At 43.1% G+C, this 18,912-nt stretch overlaps 1 protein-coding gene across 2 annotated transcripts in view; it reads right to left on the reverse strand.

Moving 5' to 3' along the window:
• Positions 1-18,912, reverse strand: part of DGKI (diacylglycerol kinase iota) — a 292,586-nt gene that overhangs the window by 143,832 nt on the left and 129,842 nt on the right. The window contains exons 20-22 of one of the 2 annotated variants that reach the window (XM_040438411.1): positions 17,460-17,659; positions 14,729-14,791; positions 13,448-13,548 (exon numbers count right to left, since the gene is read on the reverse strand). In XM_040438411.1, coding sequence (XP_040294345.1) covers positions 13,448-13,548; positions 14,729-14,791; positions 17,460-17,659 — 364 coding nt within the window. The remainder of the gene's footprint in view (positions 1-13,447; positions 13,549-14,728; positions 14,792-17,459; positions 17,660-18,912) is intronic. The other variant, XM_040438414.1, reaches the window with a different exon arrangement.

Consider the following 18,912-nt stretch of genomic DNA (forward strand, 5'->3'; position numbering starts at 1 on the left):
TAGAAATAATTATATGGTTAGAACAGAAACTAAACTATTCTTGATTACTAGAGCATAAAAAGAAGAATGGGGTAAATTTATAAATAAATAAAGGGAGATAGATTACAATTAGCTAAAAAACTGAAGTTCTTATTGTCCAAAACATCTAGCACTGCATTGGACCTCCTAAAACAGGAGACGTTCAGGCGTTTTGAATACAATGAGGTTAGGTTCAAATCTAAGAAATTATTGAGGGACATAGGAGACTTTAGATCAGACTCTGTCAGAACATGGGAACGGAAACCACACAACTACAGGACCAAGCCCCTCATGGCCTCAATTGGGGATACGTATAGGCCAATATCCCAGGGGAATGTGAATAGGAATGGGATGGAAAGATGGTCCCTCCCACCACCTCATGAAAATAATACCAGATCGAGACAACAAACCAGGACTTTTTACAACACAAAGTTCGGGAACCCCTGGAGGAATAAGACCCCCATAGAGACCAATGTAAACAGCAGTGTCAAAACCGTACCCTTTACAAAGTCCGTTAGAGCAAACGCAGAATCCTGCCCGACTGTCCCACTGGACAAACCTAGGACTAACGATAATTCAAAACAGATCCTCCAAGACCCGAGTATCAGCCCATCTCCATCGCTTACAGTTTTGGCAAACCTCTCTATATATTCCACACCCATTTCAACTGCACAACCAGTTTCCTCACGTGACGATCAGGCCATTAAGATACAAGCTACATCTCCTAGTGGATCATTCAACATTTCTACACATTCCAATTCCTCAACCCATTCAGATCCTTTTTTAGCATTACCACCAAGTCTCCCAGAGAGTCCTTTTTTAGGACTATTATCCCCATTAACCACCCCACAGAACCCCACACCCCCGACCAGAAGGGTTCTGTCCAGTTTACAACTCCTGACCCCCTATTTGAGTCCAAAGGAGTCCACAGTGGAGAATCCAACAAAGAATATAAAGATAACCCATTTTTTCACTCCTCTATCACACTCCAAAAAAAGAACAAAAAAAGATATAGGGGAACCCGAGGAGGAAAATCTAGACGGTCCAACAAAGAAAAAATCAAAATCTCAGAAGAGTCCGATAGAGAAATAAATAATACCATCACGAAGGAAGCCCCCAAAAACGATTCTACTAACAGGGAAACACAAAAGGGGATTTTTAACATCTCAAAATACACCCTCACGAACGATGAAATAGATTTGCTTGGTAAGGGCCTTTCATTTTGTCCGTCCAACGAACCAGATCCCTTCGAACTTTTTGTCGATCTGAATCAATATATACGTAGATTAACCCTTAAAAGACATTTTTATATGAAGGATCTAACCCACCAAATAATTCCAACAAATAACACTGGGTCCAAGACAACTGGTGCACTCACACATGAGAGCCCACTACAAGAATCTGGACCACTGTCTATCCAACAAATAGACCTCCAGGTCCCTATACCATCTCATCTAAAAATGAAGTCAACATTTTATCCCATTGAGAGCCGAGGGCCTCATCTAGAGAGCTATTATAATATAGTGCTAGACGAATTCAAAACCTTATCTGTACCAGAGAAAAAGAATACTCAAAATTTAAACTCTAGGGAAAGAAAAGCCCTTGATAACTTGAAAAAGAACAAGGACATAATAATAAAGAATGCCGACAAGGGGGGCGGTATTGTGGTGATGGACCACAACTACTACGTAGCCGAATCCAAGAGAATTTTGTCTGACCAGGATTATTATAGAACTTTGGATGATGATCCTACAACTCTGTTCAAAAAGTCACTTACCAAATTGGTAGAGATGGCCTTTACTGTAGGTATTATTGATAAAAAAGAAAAACAATTTCTATCCCCTGCACATCCAACTGTAGCCAAATTTTATTTTTTACCGAAGATACATAAAACCCTTCTCAACCCACCAGGGAGACCAATCATTTCTGGTATCGACTCCCTTACCACCAACCTATCAGCATACGTAGACACATTTCTCCAGAAATATGTAATAATGTTACCCTCCTATTTGAGAGACACAACCCATCTGATCAATTCCATAAGCTCTATCAAATGGAAAAGTGATTATAATTTCGTCACTCTAGATGTAAATTCCCTGTATAGTAATATCAAACATGACCTGGGCCTTATAGCTGTCAGACATTTTTTGGGGAAGGATCCATCCATGCCAGAACAGCAAAAGGAGTTCCTACTAGATGCCATCGAATTTATTTTAAATCATAACTTCTTTACTTTTAACGAGGTCTTTTATATCCAAAAAAGGGGCACCGCGATGGGGACTAAGTTTGCCCCATCTTACGCAAACCTCTTTATGGGTTTTTTCGAGGAACACCATGGTCTACTGTCCCATCCAAGAATCCCTTATTATCAGAGATATATTGATGATATTATTTTTTTATATGGGAAGGGGGTGTTGATGAATTAGAAACTTTTGCAAAAAATCTAAATGCAAACCAATGGGGTCTCGGTTTCAGTATAGAACATAACCCTCGAGAAGCCATTTTTTTAGATATTCATTTGAGTATAAAAAACGACAAGATCATCACCAAAACTCATTTTAAACAGGTGGACGCAAACAGCTACCTTAACTACAAAAGTTGCCACCACTCTAAATGGAAGAACAACATACCATTCAGTCAGATGAAGAGATTGAGGAGAAATTGCTCGGACAACCAGACCCTAAAGAAACAACTAAACACTCTTTGTCAAAGGTTCACTGAAAAAGGTTATCCTAAAACTCTAATCAAAGAATCTGAAAAAAGATCTTTGTCACTCCGCCAGATCGACACCCTCCTACCCAAAGTAAATATAAATATAGATAAAAATAAAAATAAAAACACTAACACCGAGAATAAGACCCAGTTTAATCTGATCACAAGATTCAATGTGAGACATGTGGCAATCCGGCAAATTATGAAGAAACACTGGGGAATATTACAAAAGGACCCCATTTTAAAACATATACTTCCCCCAGTGCCAGGCCTAACATTCAGAAGGGCTCAAACCCTGAAAAATATAGTTGCACCTTCTTGCCCCAAAATTTTAGATAAGGAAAAGCCCACTAAAATAACAAACCCATTAGAAAAGGGGGCCTTTAGCTGTAAAATAAAGAAATGTAAATGTTGTGGAATGATTAAGGATAAGACCAAAACCATCAATGTCCCACGGTCTGGGGAAGTCATCACATTGAGGCACTCTATGAGTTGCGGATCTCGGAATATAATCTATTTGCTTACATGCCCGTGCAATTCGTTATATATTGGGAGAACTACCCAAACCCTTAGGGAAAGGATGAATGAGCATCGCTCAAACATCAATCGCAAAGTTCTTACCCACAGCGTTTCCAGACATTTCTTTGAACACCACAATAGTGATCCTTCCCTGTTGAAAGTCACTCCTGTTGAATGGGTTCCCCATTCATTCCAACAGCTGGCTCGAAAAGAAATGTTCTGGATCTATAAATTTAATACGCTGGTTCCCTTTGGCCTAAACGAAGCCCTTGAATATACAAATTACTAACAGATTATCAACTACAAATTATTTATTCATTCACGAACATCCTTTTTATGTATGTTTTTTATGTATGTTTTTATATATATTTTTTATATATGTTTTTGATATGTATGTGTTTGTGTATGTGTGTATGTATGTATATGTATAGATGTTTGTGTGTATATATACATATATACATATATGTGCATAGATTTTATATATGTGCATCTCTTGGAATGCGGTTTTTCAGTGACATCTTTTAGTGACATCTTTTAGTGACATTCTAATAGTGAGATTTTCATGGAATTTTATTATCCATATATTTTTATATATACTTCTAAAAATCTATCTCCCTTTATTTATTTATAAATTTACCCCATTCTTCTTTTTATGCTCTAGTAATCAAGAATAGTTTAGTTTCTGTTCTAACCATATAATTATTTCTATTTTGGCATGCACAGCCTTCTATACACTATATGACCATAAGCCCCTCCCCCTTTTTTTCCTTACTCCCCCTTTAGAATAATAACATGATCATCCCCTATATAATTTGGCTACAAGATCAGTAAGATCTTGCTAACCAGCCCCTAAATCGATATTGTAAACAACATGAACCTTTTACCCATCACATCGCCACATAAGACAGCCCGTGGAACATCACTATCGGGTGCGTTCCATTGTGGAACGCACGGGCACTTCCGGTTTAGTCCGAAACCGGAAGTATGATCGTAAAATAGCCACAAATAGATCTGATTCCCTTTTTGGAAAGCCACTCTCCCCCATTATATTAGTTATATATCTGCTCTGTTTGTTTATGATGATCTGTCCATCTGTCTAATGCGTTCCACTGTGGAGCGCATCACCACTTCCGGTCCACACAGGAACCGGAAGTGATGTCTCTATTACTAACGTGAATCTGTTTGTTTGCTATGTCTATCCCCTATATATAGACAGCAATTGTAATACTGTATATACTGCTGCTCCTGAGGAAGGGGTGTCTGATAGACCCCGAAACGCATTGAGCCCACCTATTGCCTGTATTTCGAATAAAGGAAGTCACAAGAAGATCCCAGTGTGGACCTGCTGCTTCATCCTACCATTCTACTTGCGATCCAGGCGAGGGGGGAATATCCAATAGGTGTCTTGAGTTTTATCCTACTGGATTCCTCCCTGGTGAAGTAAGTTTGATTTACTGTGGGGCTTATTGCCATACGTAACATTTTACGGAGGTATCATTATAAAGCCCTCCATTCATGTGTGGACCTGCTGCTTCCCCTTACCATTTTACCTGCGATCTAGGCTAGGGGGGAACACCCAATAGGTGCCTTGAGCTTTATCCTATTGGCTTCCTCCCCAGTGAAGTAAGTCTGACTTTACTATTGAACTTATTGCCGTGTGTAAAATTAATTTTACGGAGGAATCATTATAAAGCCCTCCAATCAGGGTGTATATCCCGCACCTTTTATGTTTGCGTACTTTTCTGTTTACATCTTTACCTGTATGGTCGCTCTCTACTTCATCTACAACTAGCGAGTCCCATTTATTTTACAATATAACAGTCTCCATCAGCAACTATTATACGTTTAGGGGTGCGTGGCGCCGGACACCTTCTTTCTTTTTCCGGTGGCTAAGGTTGTATTTTTTCCTGCTTTCTATTTCACTAAATGTGATAGTGCCTATACTTCACACCAACCCACCCTGGCAGCCTGCACGATCCCCCTCTCTCCTACATCCTTTGCCTAATCCTCCATAACACAAATAAATATATTGAATACCTTTATTCCTTCTATTTCTCCGTCCGACCTCTGGCGCCCTTCCGTGCCGTTCATTCATGATCCTCTTACTGATAAACTTTCAGAAGAGGTAATCTGTTTGACCGACACACTCTAATTTGTTTTTATTTTTTCTCATCTGTACTACATTTTTAAGGATAGCCAGGTGCTGTCAAAACCCGGCCTAGAACATGGGGAGTAGTCACCCACCCAGCACTTTGACTACTCCCAATAAGACCCACCCCGGATCATCTATTTACAGCCATACTTAATAGCAAAAGTGTCAATCAGCATTAGCTGCCGCTGACACATGAAAATACCGGCTCTTAGTTCACCGAGGCCAGGAACCTCGGTGACACATACCTACCATCAATGATGACCCCTTGTACCTTCCTACACTCTATATGTGTGAACATCGATGTAGACCAGGGGTGGGGAACCTTCGGCCTGCGGACCGCATAAGGTCCCTGGGATTAATTAATGTGGCCCCCTGCCAGAACATATAGTGAAAATGCTAATGACCACTTCCATTATGAAAGCGGTTATTAACATGTGGGAGGCAAGGATGGTGAGAACAGCATTGCGCTGGCTGTCCTCACCTTCCCTGGTCTTCTTCCAGCCCCGCTCTGTGTCCTGACACATACAGCGTTCGGACATAGTGCACATAGATGGAAACTATGACCTGACTCTGTGCGCTGTCAGGTCAGAGTACAGCGTGGTGGGAAGAAGACCAGTAAGGGTAAGTGAATCTGCCAAGTGACAGCGCCGTCCGGAGCTGGAAAGGTAAGTTTTTGTTTTTTTTTATCGTCTGATCTGAGGTCTGATTGGATGCTGGGGGGGTCTAATCGGGGCTGATGTGAGGCTAATTGAGGGTGGAGAAGCTTTGATTTGAGGCTGGGTGTCTGATCTGAGGTTGGGGGATCTGTTCTGAGGCTGGGGGGGTCTGATGGGTGTCTGTTCTAAGGCTGGTGGGTCTGATCTGAGGCTGGGGAGGGTCTGATGAGGATCTGATCTGAGGCTGGGAGGTCTGATGGGAGTCTGATCTGAGGCTGTGGAAGGAGGTCTGATGGGGGCTGATCTGAGGCTAGGGAGTGTCTGATGGGGGTGTGATCTGAGGCTGGGAGGTCTGATGGGGTGTGATCTAAGGCTGGGGATGGTCTGATCTGAGGCTGGGGGGGTCTGATCTGAGGCTGGGAGGTCTGCTGGGAGTCTAATCTGAGGCTGGGAGGTCTGATGGGCCTCTGATCTGAGGCTGGGGGATCTAATAGGGGCTGATCTGAGGCTAGGGAGTGTCCTATGGGGGTGTGATCTGAGGCTGGGGATCTGATCAAAGGCTGGGGATGGTCTGATATGAGGCTGGGGTGTCTGAGGGGGGTCTGATCTGAGGCTGGTAGGTCTGATGGGAGTCTAATCTGAGGCTGGGGGGTCTGATGGGAGTCTGATCTGAGGCTGGGAGGTCTGATGGGAGTCTGATCTGAGGCTGGGAGGTCTGATGGGAGTCTGATCTGAGGCTGGGGGATCTGATAGGGGCTGATCTGAGGCTAGGGAGGGTCTGATGTGGGTATGATCTGAGGCTGGGAGGTCTGATGGGGGTCTGATCTGAGGCTAGGGAGGGTCTAATCTGAGGCTGGGGGTCTGTTCTGAGACTGGGGGTGTTATGGAGGTCTGTTCTGAGGCTGGGGGGTCTGATGGGTGTCTGTTCTAAGGCTGGTGGGTCTGATTTGAGGCTGGGGTGTCTGACTGGGGCCGATCTGAAGCTAGGGATGGTCTGATGGGGGTGTGATCTGAGGCTGAGAGGTCTGATGTGGGTCTGATCTGAGGCTGAGAGGTCTGAAAGGAGTCTTATGTAGGCTGGGGGGTCTGATAGGAGGCTGATGGAGGTGGGGGGGCAGATCTGAGACTGAGAAAGGGACAAAGGCAGGGACAGTTGCAAAGGAAGAGGCAGGGACAGTGGCAGAGTGAAAGCTGGGTGAGCTCCTCTCAGGACACAAACCCCCCCCCCCCCCCCCCCCCCCCCCCCCCGGGTTTAGCTTGGCTGCCATTAATGCCAAATAAAGAACTAAATAAATAACATTCTGAACTTAAAAATTAGACTGTTACGTGTGGTCAAAATGGCGCCTGTACTATATGTAATATATATAATGAAGACGCCATTTTGTGATGCAAAAATACAGCGCTCTAGATTTTTTTTAAATTGAAGCGCAATTTCTGTAACTTACCACTAAGTCACTTATATATTTGACCAAATATAGCAGTGAAATTTTTAAGAATTTTATATGGCCCCCGAACAATGTTACAAATATCCAAATGGCCCTCAGAAGCAAAAAGGTTCCCATGATGTAGACGGTGGCCTAAATCTAAAGAATGCCCATAGGACAACACTTCTTTAAACAGTAGTCAGACCATGAAGTGTTGTCCTGAGGGACCAGTAGCGTGACAGACTTTCCAAGAGTCCTTCTCTTCGTTGGACAATCCCTACCTTGGTTGGACTAAAATCCCTCCTTGCTTCTGAAATATTCCTCATTAAGAAATTCAATAGATTGGGACCGGGGCCTGATGCACACAGCCACATGTATTTTGAAATTCACTAACCGCAGATCCACAAAACACGGATACCGTCCATGTGCATCCTGCAATTTCCGTGGGCCCCGTTATAAAAAATAGCTATTTAAAACGGACATGTTCTATTGTTTTGCAGAACAGAAACGCTGACATACAGATGTAGACTGCATACGATGCTGTCCGTATTTTTTGTGTTCCACATTGAAATGAATGGGTCTGCATCCAATACGCAAAAAATGTGTACCGGATGCAGAAAAAAAATACAGTTGTGTACATGAGGCATAAAAAAAGTCTCTAGTCTTAGATAAATACAGGTTAACCGCTGTATCAATTACTCTAGTATATGCTTCATTCCTTAACCATTTTCAAATGACAGTTCTAGCCAAGTTCATATCACCGTTTAGCTTTCCATTTGTAGTACCCCAGAGCGGACACTACCATTCCTACACCTAGCTACGGTCTCTAATGGCTAGCCAAGAATGTCAACTGTGTACTTAATTCCAGGTCCTCTGATGCTGTGCCTTAATAATATTGTTAGGCAACTGTTATTACATGCACTGTGCCTGGTTGTATCTGGAAGAGAGTATCTTTAGATAGAATGGAACTTACCATTCCATTCTCCCCCTTTGTGGAAGAAGTCTTGCTTCCTACCAAGAGAAGGGTTACAGGAAGCTGTAGTGGAGTCGAGAGAGGAGTTGAGCGTTGAAGCGAGAGAGTGAAGCAACATGGTGTGGTGAGGGAGTGTTTCTCCTCACTGCTGTAGGAGTTTTAGGAATGTAGCTCAGAGAGCAGCCCACGTCTGATATATATAAAAGGATTTGGTACCTCTAAGAGGCAAAACGGAGCCAAAGACCCCTACTCAGCAAAACAGGTCACAGGATACCCCACTCTCATAAGAAACAGTAACTGAATCTGATAGGAACCAGACTGAAGCCAGAGATTAGCACAACAGAGAAGGAAAGCAAAGTAGTCAAGTTTGCCTGCCAGTTTACCCTTAAATCACATATTGTTTGGATGAAACAAGTTTATTGCAAGTTTAATCAAGTAAAAACCGTTGAACTTTACCAAATCTGGACTCTACTTACTCCACCAACTACAACTCCTTTGTTGCTACGGAGTCTAACCCCGGGTAGTGACAGTATCCAGGTAGGTGCACAGTGACACATATCATTAGGGCCACAACATGCCACTCGGTATTCCTAAACACTGGGACCTGGTCCGTCAGAAATCAGTTATTTTTGACAACAGAAAAAATCATGTACTTGTACTAACTGATCTCTGAAGTCACAGAAACTGATGCAAACTGATCATAACTGATGCTCAAAATAATGGATGCTTTTTTTCTGTTCTCCTGGCTGTAATGTGAAGCTAAATGGTTATGTGAACTTGGTCTTACAACCAGGAGTTGAAAACCTGACCTAGCCTGGAGTCCAGGACAGGTGAGAGATTTGTTCATTGCTGTGTAGCTCCACTGGCACACTTAGCAAACTGCAGCTGTGTGAGCAGGACCTGATTTCAGCCCCCTGAATGTAAAAAAGGAAAGCATAAGGCCTCTTGCACACAACCGTATGCCCTCCGAGACACACGGTCCGTGAGCGGGCCATATGTCTCGGAGCGGCATTGATCGTGTGCACGGGAGCACACAGCATCATAGATTCCAATGAAGCTGTGCACGTCGGGTCGCCCGCTGGGCTATTGTCCCGGAATCATATGATCTTATGAGTGCGGGACAATAGTCCTGCGGGCGGCCCGACGTCCACAGCATCATTGCAATCTATGAGGCTGTATGCTCCTGTGCGCACGATGAATGCAGCTCCGGGACATATGGCCCGCTCACGGACCGTGTGTCTCGGAGGGCATACGGTTGTGTGCAAGAGGCCTAAGTCTGTATTCACACCTGTCCTCATTATCACAGGGATGGTGTATGCACAGTAACTGTTTCTGCCCTCAGATCTATGTTCTCACCCTGACTGCACTGTATAGTGGCAGCTATGTGTGTAAACACTGATGTGGATGGTGATTTGGATCCATAAAATGTCTATACCTGTATGACAACACTTCACCTGGCAGTCAAAAAAGAGAAGTGTTAGGGCTCATGCACACGACCGTATGTATTTTGTGGTTGGCAAAAAACGGATTCGAAAAAATACTGATGACATCTGTGTGCATTCCGTATTTTGCGGAATGGAACAGCTGGCCTCTAATAGAACAGTCCTATCCTTGTCCGTAATGCGGACAATAATAGGACATGTTCTATTTTTTTTTTGCGGAACGGACATACGGAAACGGAATGCACACGGAATGCGTACCCATTGAAATTAATGGTTCCACATATGGTCCGCAAAGAAAATACATTCCTGTGCATGAACCCTTATAGTGAGGGCCAGGAGAACCCCTGAATGTAAGCAATTATTCCATCAGCCTTAATAGCCAGTATGATCACACTTTTTTTTGTCAGACTCCCAAAATAAAGTGTCGGGAATTTGGTAACACAATATAAAAAGTTAGCTTCCGTTCTGGCATCTGCTCTGATCCAGTGCAGCCGCTCTGTTATCTTCCCCGGGCCACAGCTACATATCTATTGCTTGGCTGCAGTGGTGACATTCCATATAGTGTTGTAGAAAATCACTGTACACAGCTGTCTCATACTATATGCCTCTGAGGCCAGTGATTGGCTGCAGCAGTATGCAGAACATCACTTCTGAAACCATATAATACATCACTGGTTGCAGCCGCAGGATGCTGGTCAGAGTGGGTGCAGGAAGGGAAGGTAACCTTCTTTATTATTTTACCATGATCCCGGCAATTTAGTAAATTTAAAGAAAAAAAATTGAAAAACACAAACAATCCCTTAACCTTTCAACAACTTTCAATAGAGAAAAACACACACAGTATTAGGTAGATATGGAAAAAATGCAGCAAGGTAAGAATGCTTTCCAAAAATAGTGTTAATAGTTTATTTTTATAAATTAACAAAATGCAAAATGAATGAACAGAAGAGAAATATAAATCCGATCAATATTTGGTGTGACCATCCTTTGCCTTCAAAACAGCATCAGTTCTTCTAGGTAGACCTGCACACAGTATTTGAGGAAACTCAGCAGGGAGCTTGTTCCAAACATCTTGGAGAACTAAGCACAGATCTTCTGTGGATGTAGGCTTGCTCAAATCCTTCTGTCTCTTCATGTATTTCCAGACAGGCTTTATGATGTTGTGATCAGGGCTCTGTGGGGGCCATATCATCACTTCCAGGAATCTTTGTTCTTCTTTATGATGAGGATAGTTCTTAATGACATTGGGCCAGATTTATCATTAGCTCAAGTCAGAATAATGGAGGGAAAAAGTCGCAAAAAAAAACGCTAAAACTGCACACAAATTTGCGACTTTTTTCTGCTTTGCACTATGCTCGCCAGTTTTCTGAAAGTGGGCGTGTTTTCTTATGTAAATGAATCTCTAGACAGATTTACTATTGGGACTATTTAAAAAGTCGCAAAAAAATGCCCAAGTTCACTCCAGTGAGGACCATGCTTATCTTATGAGACTTTTTAATAGAACATGCGACTTTTTTGTAAAGATGTGCGACTTTTGTAAAGCTGCTTACTGACGGATAAACTGCTACCGTCAAACCACATTTATTACAGTCTTAAAGGGCCAATCATAAATCTGACTTGGCTAAAACTGACTTTAGCCATATGGGAAAGTGGAGTGAGCTGTCAGAGTAATGATAAATCTGGCCCATTGGCTGTGTGTTTGGGGTTGTTCTGCTGCAGAATAAATTTGGAGTGAATAAGACTCCTCCCTGATGGTATTGCATGAAGGATAATTATCTGCTTGAATTTCTCAGGACTGAGGGCACTATTAATCCTGACCAAATCCCCAACTCCATTTGCTGAAAGCAGCGCTAAACTTGCAGGGAAGCTCCACCATGCTTCACTGTTGCCTCATTATAATACCGCTCTGCAGACCTTCGGCAAACAAGCTAGATATTTCAAACTTTGCGTCGTCGGTCCAGAGCACATGCTGCCATTCTTCTGCACCCCAATTACTATATTTCCATGCATAGTTGAGTTGCTTGGCCTTGTTTCCACGTGGAAGGTATGGCTTTTTGGCCCCAGTTCTTCCATTAAGACCTCTTCTGGACAGACTTCTCTGAACAGTATATGGGTGTACCTGGGACCCACTGATTTGTCAGTTCTGAGCTGATATAAAAGAAGATACAAGGGTACTACCCTGTGAGAAACTCAACTAGTCAACAGTATCCACACAAGGAATAAAGAGGCTCCCCAGAAGGGGATATGCATCCCCGGAGACATCTCCAGACACTGCGTGTTGGTAGCCTGTTTTTCATCTCCTCATGCACTTAGCTTTTATTGTTTTGTGGTTTTTCAAATAAACCAGTTTTTATAGCAGCAGCACTCTTTTTTATCTCCATTTTTTATCCTCATCGTTGCTGAAGTTCTGGGCTGATGGCACTGTTGGACTTCTTCCAATCTTGAAGGGAAGTAAGCATAATGTGTCTTTCATCTGCTGCACCAAGTTTTCAGCAAATGGAGTTGGGATTTGTCAGGATTAATGGTGTTCTCAATGCTAGAAAAATTATTGTTCATGCAATACCATCAGGGAGACGTCTCATTGCCTCCAAATTTATTCTGCAGCAGAACCACCCCAAACACACAGCCAAAGTCATTAAGAACTGTCTTCAGTGTAAAGAAGAACAAGAAGTCCTTGAAGTGATGCTATGGCCCTGATAGAGCCCTGATCACAACATCATCAAGCCTGTCTGGGATTACATGAAGAGACAGAAGGATTTGAGCAAAACCTACATCCACAGAAGATCTGTGGTTAGTTCTCCAAGACATCTGGAACAACCTCCCTGCCGAGTTCCTTCAAAAACTGTGTGCAGGTCTACCTAGAAGAACTGATGCTGTTTTGAAGGCAAAGGATGGTCACACCAAATATTGATCTGATTTAGATTTGTAATTTGTTCGTTCACTTTACTTAATTGATAAAATAAACTATTAACACTTCTATTTTTGAAAGTATTCTTAGGCTACTTTCACACTAGTTTCGTCATGCATCTGCAAAAACGCTTCCGTTACAATAATACAACAGAATGCATCCGTCATGAACGGATCCAGTTGTATTATGTATTATATAGCCACATCCGTCATGAACTCCATTGAAAGTCAATGGGGGACGGATCCGTTTTCTATTGTGTCAGAGAAAACGGATCCGTCCCCATTGACTTACATTGTGGGTCAGGATGGATCCGTCTCGCTCCGCATCCCAGGACGTTCAGCAAAACGCTGCAGGCAGCGTTTTGGTGTCTGTCTCCAGAGAGGAATGGTGACTGATCGGGGGGCAAACTGATGTATTCTGAGCGGATCCTTTTCCATTCAGAAGGCATTAGGGCAAAACTGATCTGTTTTGTACCGCTTTGTGAGAGCCGATGACGGATCTCACAAACAGAAAGCCAAAACGTCAGTGTGAAAGTAGCCTTACTTTGCAGCATGCTTAAAACTTGTGCACAGTACATATATAATATATATATATATATATATTTATATATATCAATTTTTAAAATATTTGACCCCAAACTCACAAGCTTCCCGCAGTTTGTCCTTGTCGAAATGCAGCCCCTCGTACACCTGTAGGCGGATTCGGTTGACTCGGATACGTAGCCGGTCGGGCACTGAATGTGGGCTGAGGAGAGACAAAGCGTGGCATGATTTCACCGTCTACAGGTAAATATTCTGTACATACATTACAATACAAAAGCTCCCAAGGACCCATACAGCTGTTGGGGCCCATGAGAAGAGGGGGCTGAGCTGAGGTAATCCCACTCCTTCTTTCACAGGGCTTATCCTGTGAGTGAGGATACAGACAACTCTTAACTATATTAAAGAGCTCTGCTTCCAGTCAGTGAATGGAATTGTTTCTTTTTACATCCAAAGGATGAAAAACTGTCTTGATCAGCTTTAAGTAACACAGATACATGGCTTGTTACAGCTCTCCTGACCAGTCTGTTTTACCTGTATTTGTCATGAAATAACAAGGCAGAACCCCCCGAAATGGATGAAAAAAACGTACAACTACGCATCGTCAGTTCACTTTAAAATAGGTGTGTTCCTCCGTGCTTTGACACACTTCAACCACTGCTGTCAGCATCAAACTGTGTGGGAACCCATCAAACAAAATAAGAGCAAACTGGCCGTAGCTTTATTCCAGCATAGTTAAAACATAGTAGCAGTGACACAGAATCGGCAAAGGGACTCCTTACGCATTTCGGACAGAAGCTGCATTTTTATTCAGAGCTCTGTGGGAACACATCCTATTGACAAAGTTAAATAGTGAAACAATGCAAAGTTCTAAGAAAATATGTTCAGCCTCTGGACATAAAAAAGGTTTCCATTCACTGACATCAAGAAGACATCTTGAAAACAATCAATATTTAGAACCCATAGTATATTAGAAACTTGCAGAACTTTTCATGATACAATGAATAGGCCCCTTTAAGAACTCTATTGCACGTGCAGTACATAAGACAAGCGCTATGTAATTATAAACGGATTGTCTACTAGATGCAGATTTGCTGCTCGCTCCTGACAAGGTGGCGGCTCAGAGACGGATGATGATTTGGACTGAGCGTATTGTATTTAATAAGTGCAATCTCATTTCATGCACGTCATACACAGTATAAGAACACAGGGGGAGCGAAGGACCTTGTGGGGGCACCAGAATGATGGAACTGATGCTGGGCGTAAGCAACAAAACAAGTGAGTCATTAGTAGTGGGCAGCTGCAGCTATCGGATGAGCAGAGAAGCTATGAGAGGGAGGAGGGAGAGGTGCCAGTCACTAGGACCAGCAGCATGACATACTTACACAGTGAAGGAGTCTGGGGGAGCAGAGACGCGTCGGTGGTCAGCGGTGGGCACTTTATGGACACTGTGGCAGACAGCACAAAGCCAGCACAAAAACAGAGTGCAAGCCAGAGGTGAGAGGGCATGAGAGAGAGAAGAGGAGAGAAAACGAGAGAGACAGACACACAACAGTTTAACAGGAACAAAAGGAGTGTGTTACACAACTGATGAAGTGAGACCCATGCATCGTTCTACAGGACAGCCGGGACTGATGGGACCACAAAGTGCAAGAGGAGATTACAGAGCCTGTCCCCTTAAATATATCCCCAGTAACTATAGATACTTTTCTTAGTTATATCTAGTTCTGGGAAAGCTGGGTGACAATCAACATGAACGCTGCTACACCAATGTAGTCATGTATCGCTGGTTCCATATCCAGGCAAATGTGCCGTTCAGAATACCCTAAAAGTTGTAACAGTAGGAGTCATGTCACCCAAATTTCCTGGCTCGCTGAATGGCAAACATACCTACAAATGCCATGACACGTCCTCTGCTTCCCTACTACTGCATAACTAGGCTGACGTGCCGTTCAGGACACTAGGAAAGCCTCTACTAGTTCTCATTCAGCTTCCCTACACCTAGTAAGGAATGCCATTCTTCCCTACACCTAGTAAGGAATGCCATTCTTCCCTACACCTAGTAAGGAATGCCATTCTTCCCTACACCTAGTAAGGAATGCCATTCTTCCCTACACCTAGTAAGGAATGCCATTCTTCCCTACACCTAGTAAGGAATGCCATTCTTCCCTACACCTAGTAAGGAATGCCATTCTTCCCTACACCTAGTAAGGAATGCCATTCTTCCCTACACCTAGTAAGGAATGCCATTCTTCCCTACACCTAGTAAGGAATGCCATTCTTCCCTACACCTAGTAAGGAATGCCATTCTTCCCTACTGCTTTAGAACTAGGCGGACTTGTCGTTACAAGCTCTAACAAGACTGTGATGGCTCCCATCTAGGCTCTTACTTTTCTAGCACCCTGAATGGCCAGGCTAAATACCCTGCTTTCCTAACGTTGTCTAAGCAGGCAGATTCAGGCAACATGGCTACTACCCAGATCATAGCAGGGCATTTGGAGGAGACATGTAAAGGAAAATATGAAAAAAACACAAGCTATGGGCCACACACATCCCGATTCTGTGACCGCATACCCATAGGGCAAGAATTGGGCCACGTAGGGTGGAAATAGTGAACATTTATTATTGAACAAAAGAAAAGTATGGGTCTTACCTTCAAATGGTGACACACTAATGTGAAAAACCCACCTGTCCCGGGGCACCCTACACTACTTGATGAAACTTTGAGGTGTAACTTGGAGCTTGTGTGCCCCAATGCAAAACCCTATGCCCAGACTCCACACACCCCGTGCACACTTACCATGTGCCAGGTATAATGCAGGTGTCTTCTTACATAGCAGAGAGGACTTAGGACCCCTAAGTCCTAACCTCTATGCCACCCCCCTACAGATATACCCCTAAGGCTGTGTTCACATCAGTGTTCAGCCTTTCCGTTCTGCTCCATTATAGGAGCAGGAGAATGGAAAGGACGGATTCGGCACATAACTGAGCCAAACGGAGCCTACGGACCCCATAGACTATAATGGGGTCCGTTAGGTTTACGCTCAGAAGATGATTTTGGAGCGGAGACAAAACAGGTGCGTGTAGGACTTTTGTCTACGCTTCAAAAATCTACCTCTGAGCGGAAACATAACGGACTCCATTATAGTCTATGCGGTCCGTAGGCTCTGTTCGGCTCAGTTATGTGCTGAATCTGTCCTTTCCGTTCTCCTGCTCCTATAACGAAGCAGGAGAACAGAAAGGCTGAACGCTGATGTGAACTCAGCCTAAGATAGCTCACAGCACCAACCAAACACCAGCAGTTATCAAGGAAAAAGTCGGAACTATTTGGGCATGGACATGTGCTAAGCTTAAATACTCTGTGCTGTGGTACTACTTAGAAATGCATTAAAAATATTAAGGTACTCCTACAAAAAATGTCATGGGACCCAATGAAATCTAATGAGCGACAGTAACTAGCAGAACATTTAATGAAACACTCTGGGTAGTGCTGATAGCAGTGCAAGACCTGAGGGGCTCTACAGGGCACAAGGACTCAGTCTTTGGTGTTTTTAAGTTTGTACTTTTGTTTCAGTTTATTTTTTATATTGTGTAGGGACAGGGATGTCAAATATTTTTGTAATGTAAGAAAATAGGATGTAAAGAGTCTTCTTAGTATAGCTGTAACGGAGTCTGTCTTCAGTCTTCAGCAGTTTACCAAGAGCTGAAGATACCCGTGTGTAACACCCAGAGGCCCCCAGCCGGCTCTTGTCACTACCCCAGCCCCTGACTACGGACATGTGGCCTAACTATCACTGCCTATCTGACTTGTCACACGCAGGCGTCTTGAGCACTCAGTAAAATACTGAAGACAGACCCTCCTTTATAGCACTCAGTCAGAACTTTGCTAAGAAGACTCTTTAAAACTGAAATATCTGTGTTAGGTATAATAAAGGGTAAATTGTTTCACCCAGAGTGTTTCATTAAGGTTAGTGGGCAGTAAGAAATGGTAATGTCTCATTAGTTTCTATACGGTAAGTCACATCTGATAATAATAATAATGAAATCAATAATTCAGGAATAACCTGCAAATATGAAAATCTTATCACAGTTACCACTGGGGGCGCTGTGACTCACTCATTAAGTAAGGGCATTGATGTTCTCCTCTTGCTCTTCTGTACCATATTTGCTTGGTTCCTTAAGGATATACGAATGAGGGAAGGGGCAAGGCGGCAGGGTTCACCATCTACCTGCATGGGGATGGCCTTGTACGTCAATAGAGTCACTTCCCTGCACTGGTGAAGCCTCTCTCCGTGGCCACCTACCTGCAGGGCAGCCTGAAACACAAAAGTCACTTATCACCAATGGTAACATAATCAACAGTTACTGTCTTGTCAAACCAATGTGTAATAACCTAGAGTGGCATTACCACCTTTTATACACCCCACTATCTCCTACGGTTGATTCTGTGTCATCATGTGTGTATTTATTGTCAGGTCCTGCATAATGTGTATTTGCATTTCTGATTTTTCAGCTGTTAACATGTAATGTACCTGGTTTACCAACAGATGGCGGTGGCAATGGCAGAGCTAGTTTTCCTAGAATGGAACCTTCTATCCATTCTAGCCCTCTCTAGAGAGGCAGGAGTTTAGTTAGTACAGAGCAGTTGATAGTACCCCCTGCCAAGGGAGGGTGTGCAGCAAGCCCTCGTCCCTGTTGGACGGGCCTTGGCAAGGCCAGTGGAACACTATCAGCTCTGCTGGAACAAGATAAAGAGTAAAGAGCCTCAGAAGCCAGGAAAAAAGGTTTCCTGGATAAAGAGAAACAGAAATAAAGATAAAGATACAGATCAAGATAAAGACAGAGTCAGACTGCAGAAAGCTAAGTTCAGCAGAGAGTAAAAGTTTCTATTTAATCCAGCTAGCACAGCAGAGCTAGAAAAAGTGACAGATGTTGCAGAGCCGAATGTGTTTGCCTGCCAGAACTTATGCCAAAGCTTGAGGTTAACCAAGATAAAGTTGGAAGATTGTTCTTTGATGCAATTTTATTCAAGTAAAGCCGTTTCAACTTCAATAAAAGTTTGGACTCAATCATTTCTACAAATCCCTCAACTATTCACCCTTTATTTGCACAACTGCGGATGGCTACGCTTGGGGTTCCAGGATATCCAGGTAGGAGCACCGTGACACGTGCACAGCCACACCTAAGGGGACATTATAGGCTACCCTTACACCACTCTGGCATTCCTACACCTATATTCCACAAATACCATCTACTTAAGGGGACCTAGTCCATTGTTGCTCACCCGTGGGCGCTGCAAATGTCTCACATATAGTAATATTCAGCATCCTGGTATAACCAGAGCATTTTTACTGGAATATAAATATATATATATATATGTACAGGTGGTATAAGCTATACATTTTGTATATAGTGATATGGAGCATTCTGGTATAACCTGAGTATGTTCTGTATATAATTATATATGTACTTCTGGTATAAGTTATATATCTTCTTGTATATAGTGATATGGGCCATGCTGGTATAACCTGGGTATCTTCTGTATATAATTATATATGTACAGCTGGTA

Source organism: Bufo bufo, chromosome 1 (assembly GCF_905171765.1).
Source record: "Bufo bufo chromosome 1, aBufBuf1.1, whole genome shotgun sequence".
In the NCBI taxonomy this organism is placed as follows: domain Eukaryota; kingdom Metazoa; phylum Chordata; class Amphibia; order Anura; family Bufonidae; genus Bufo; species Bufo bufo.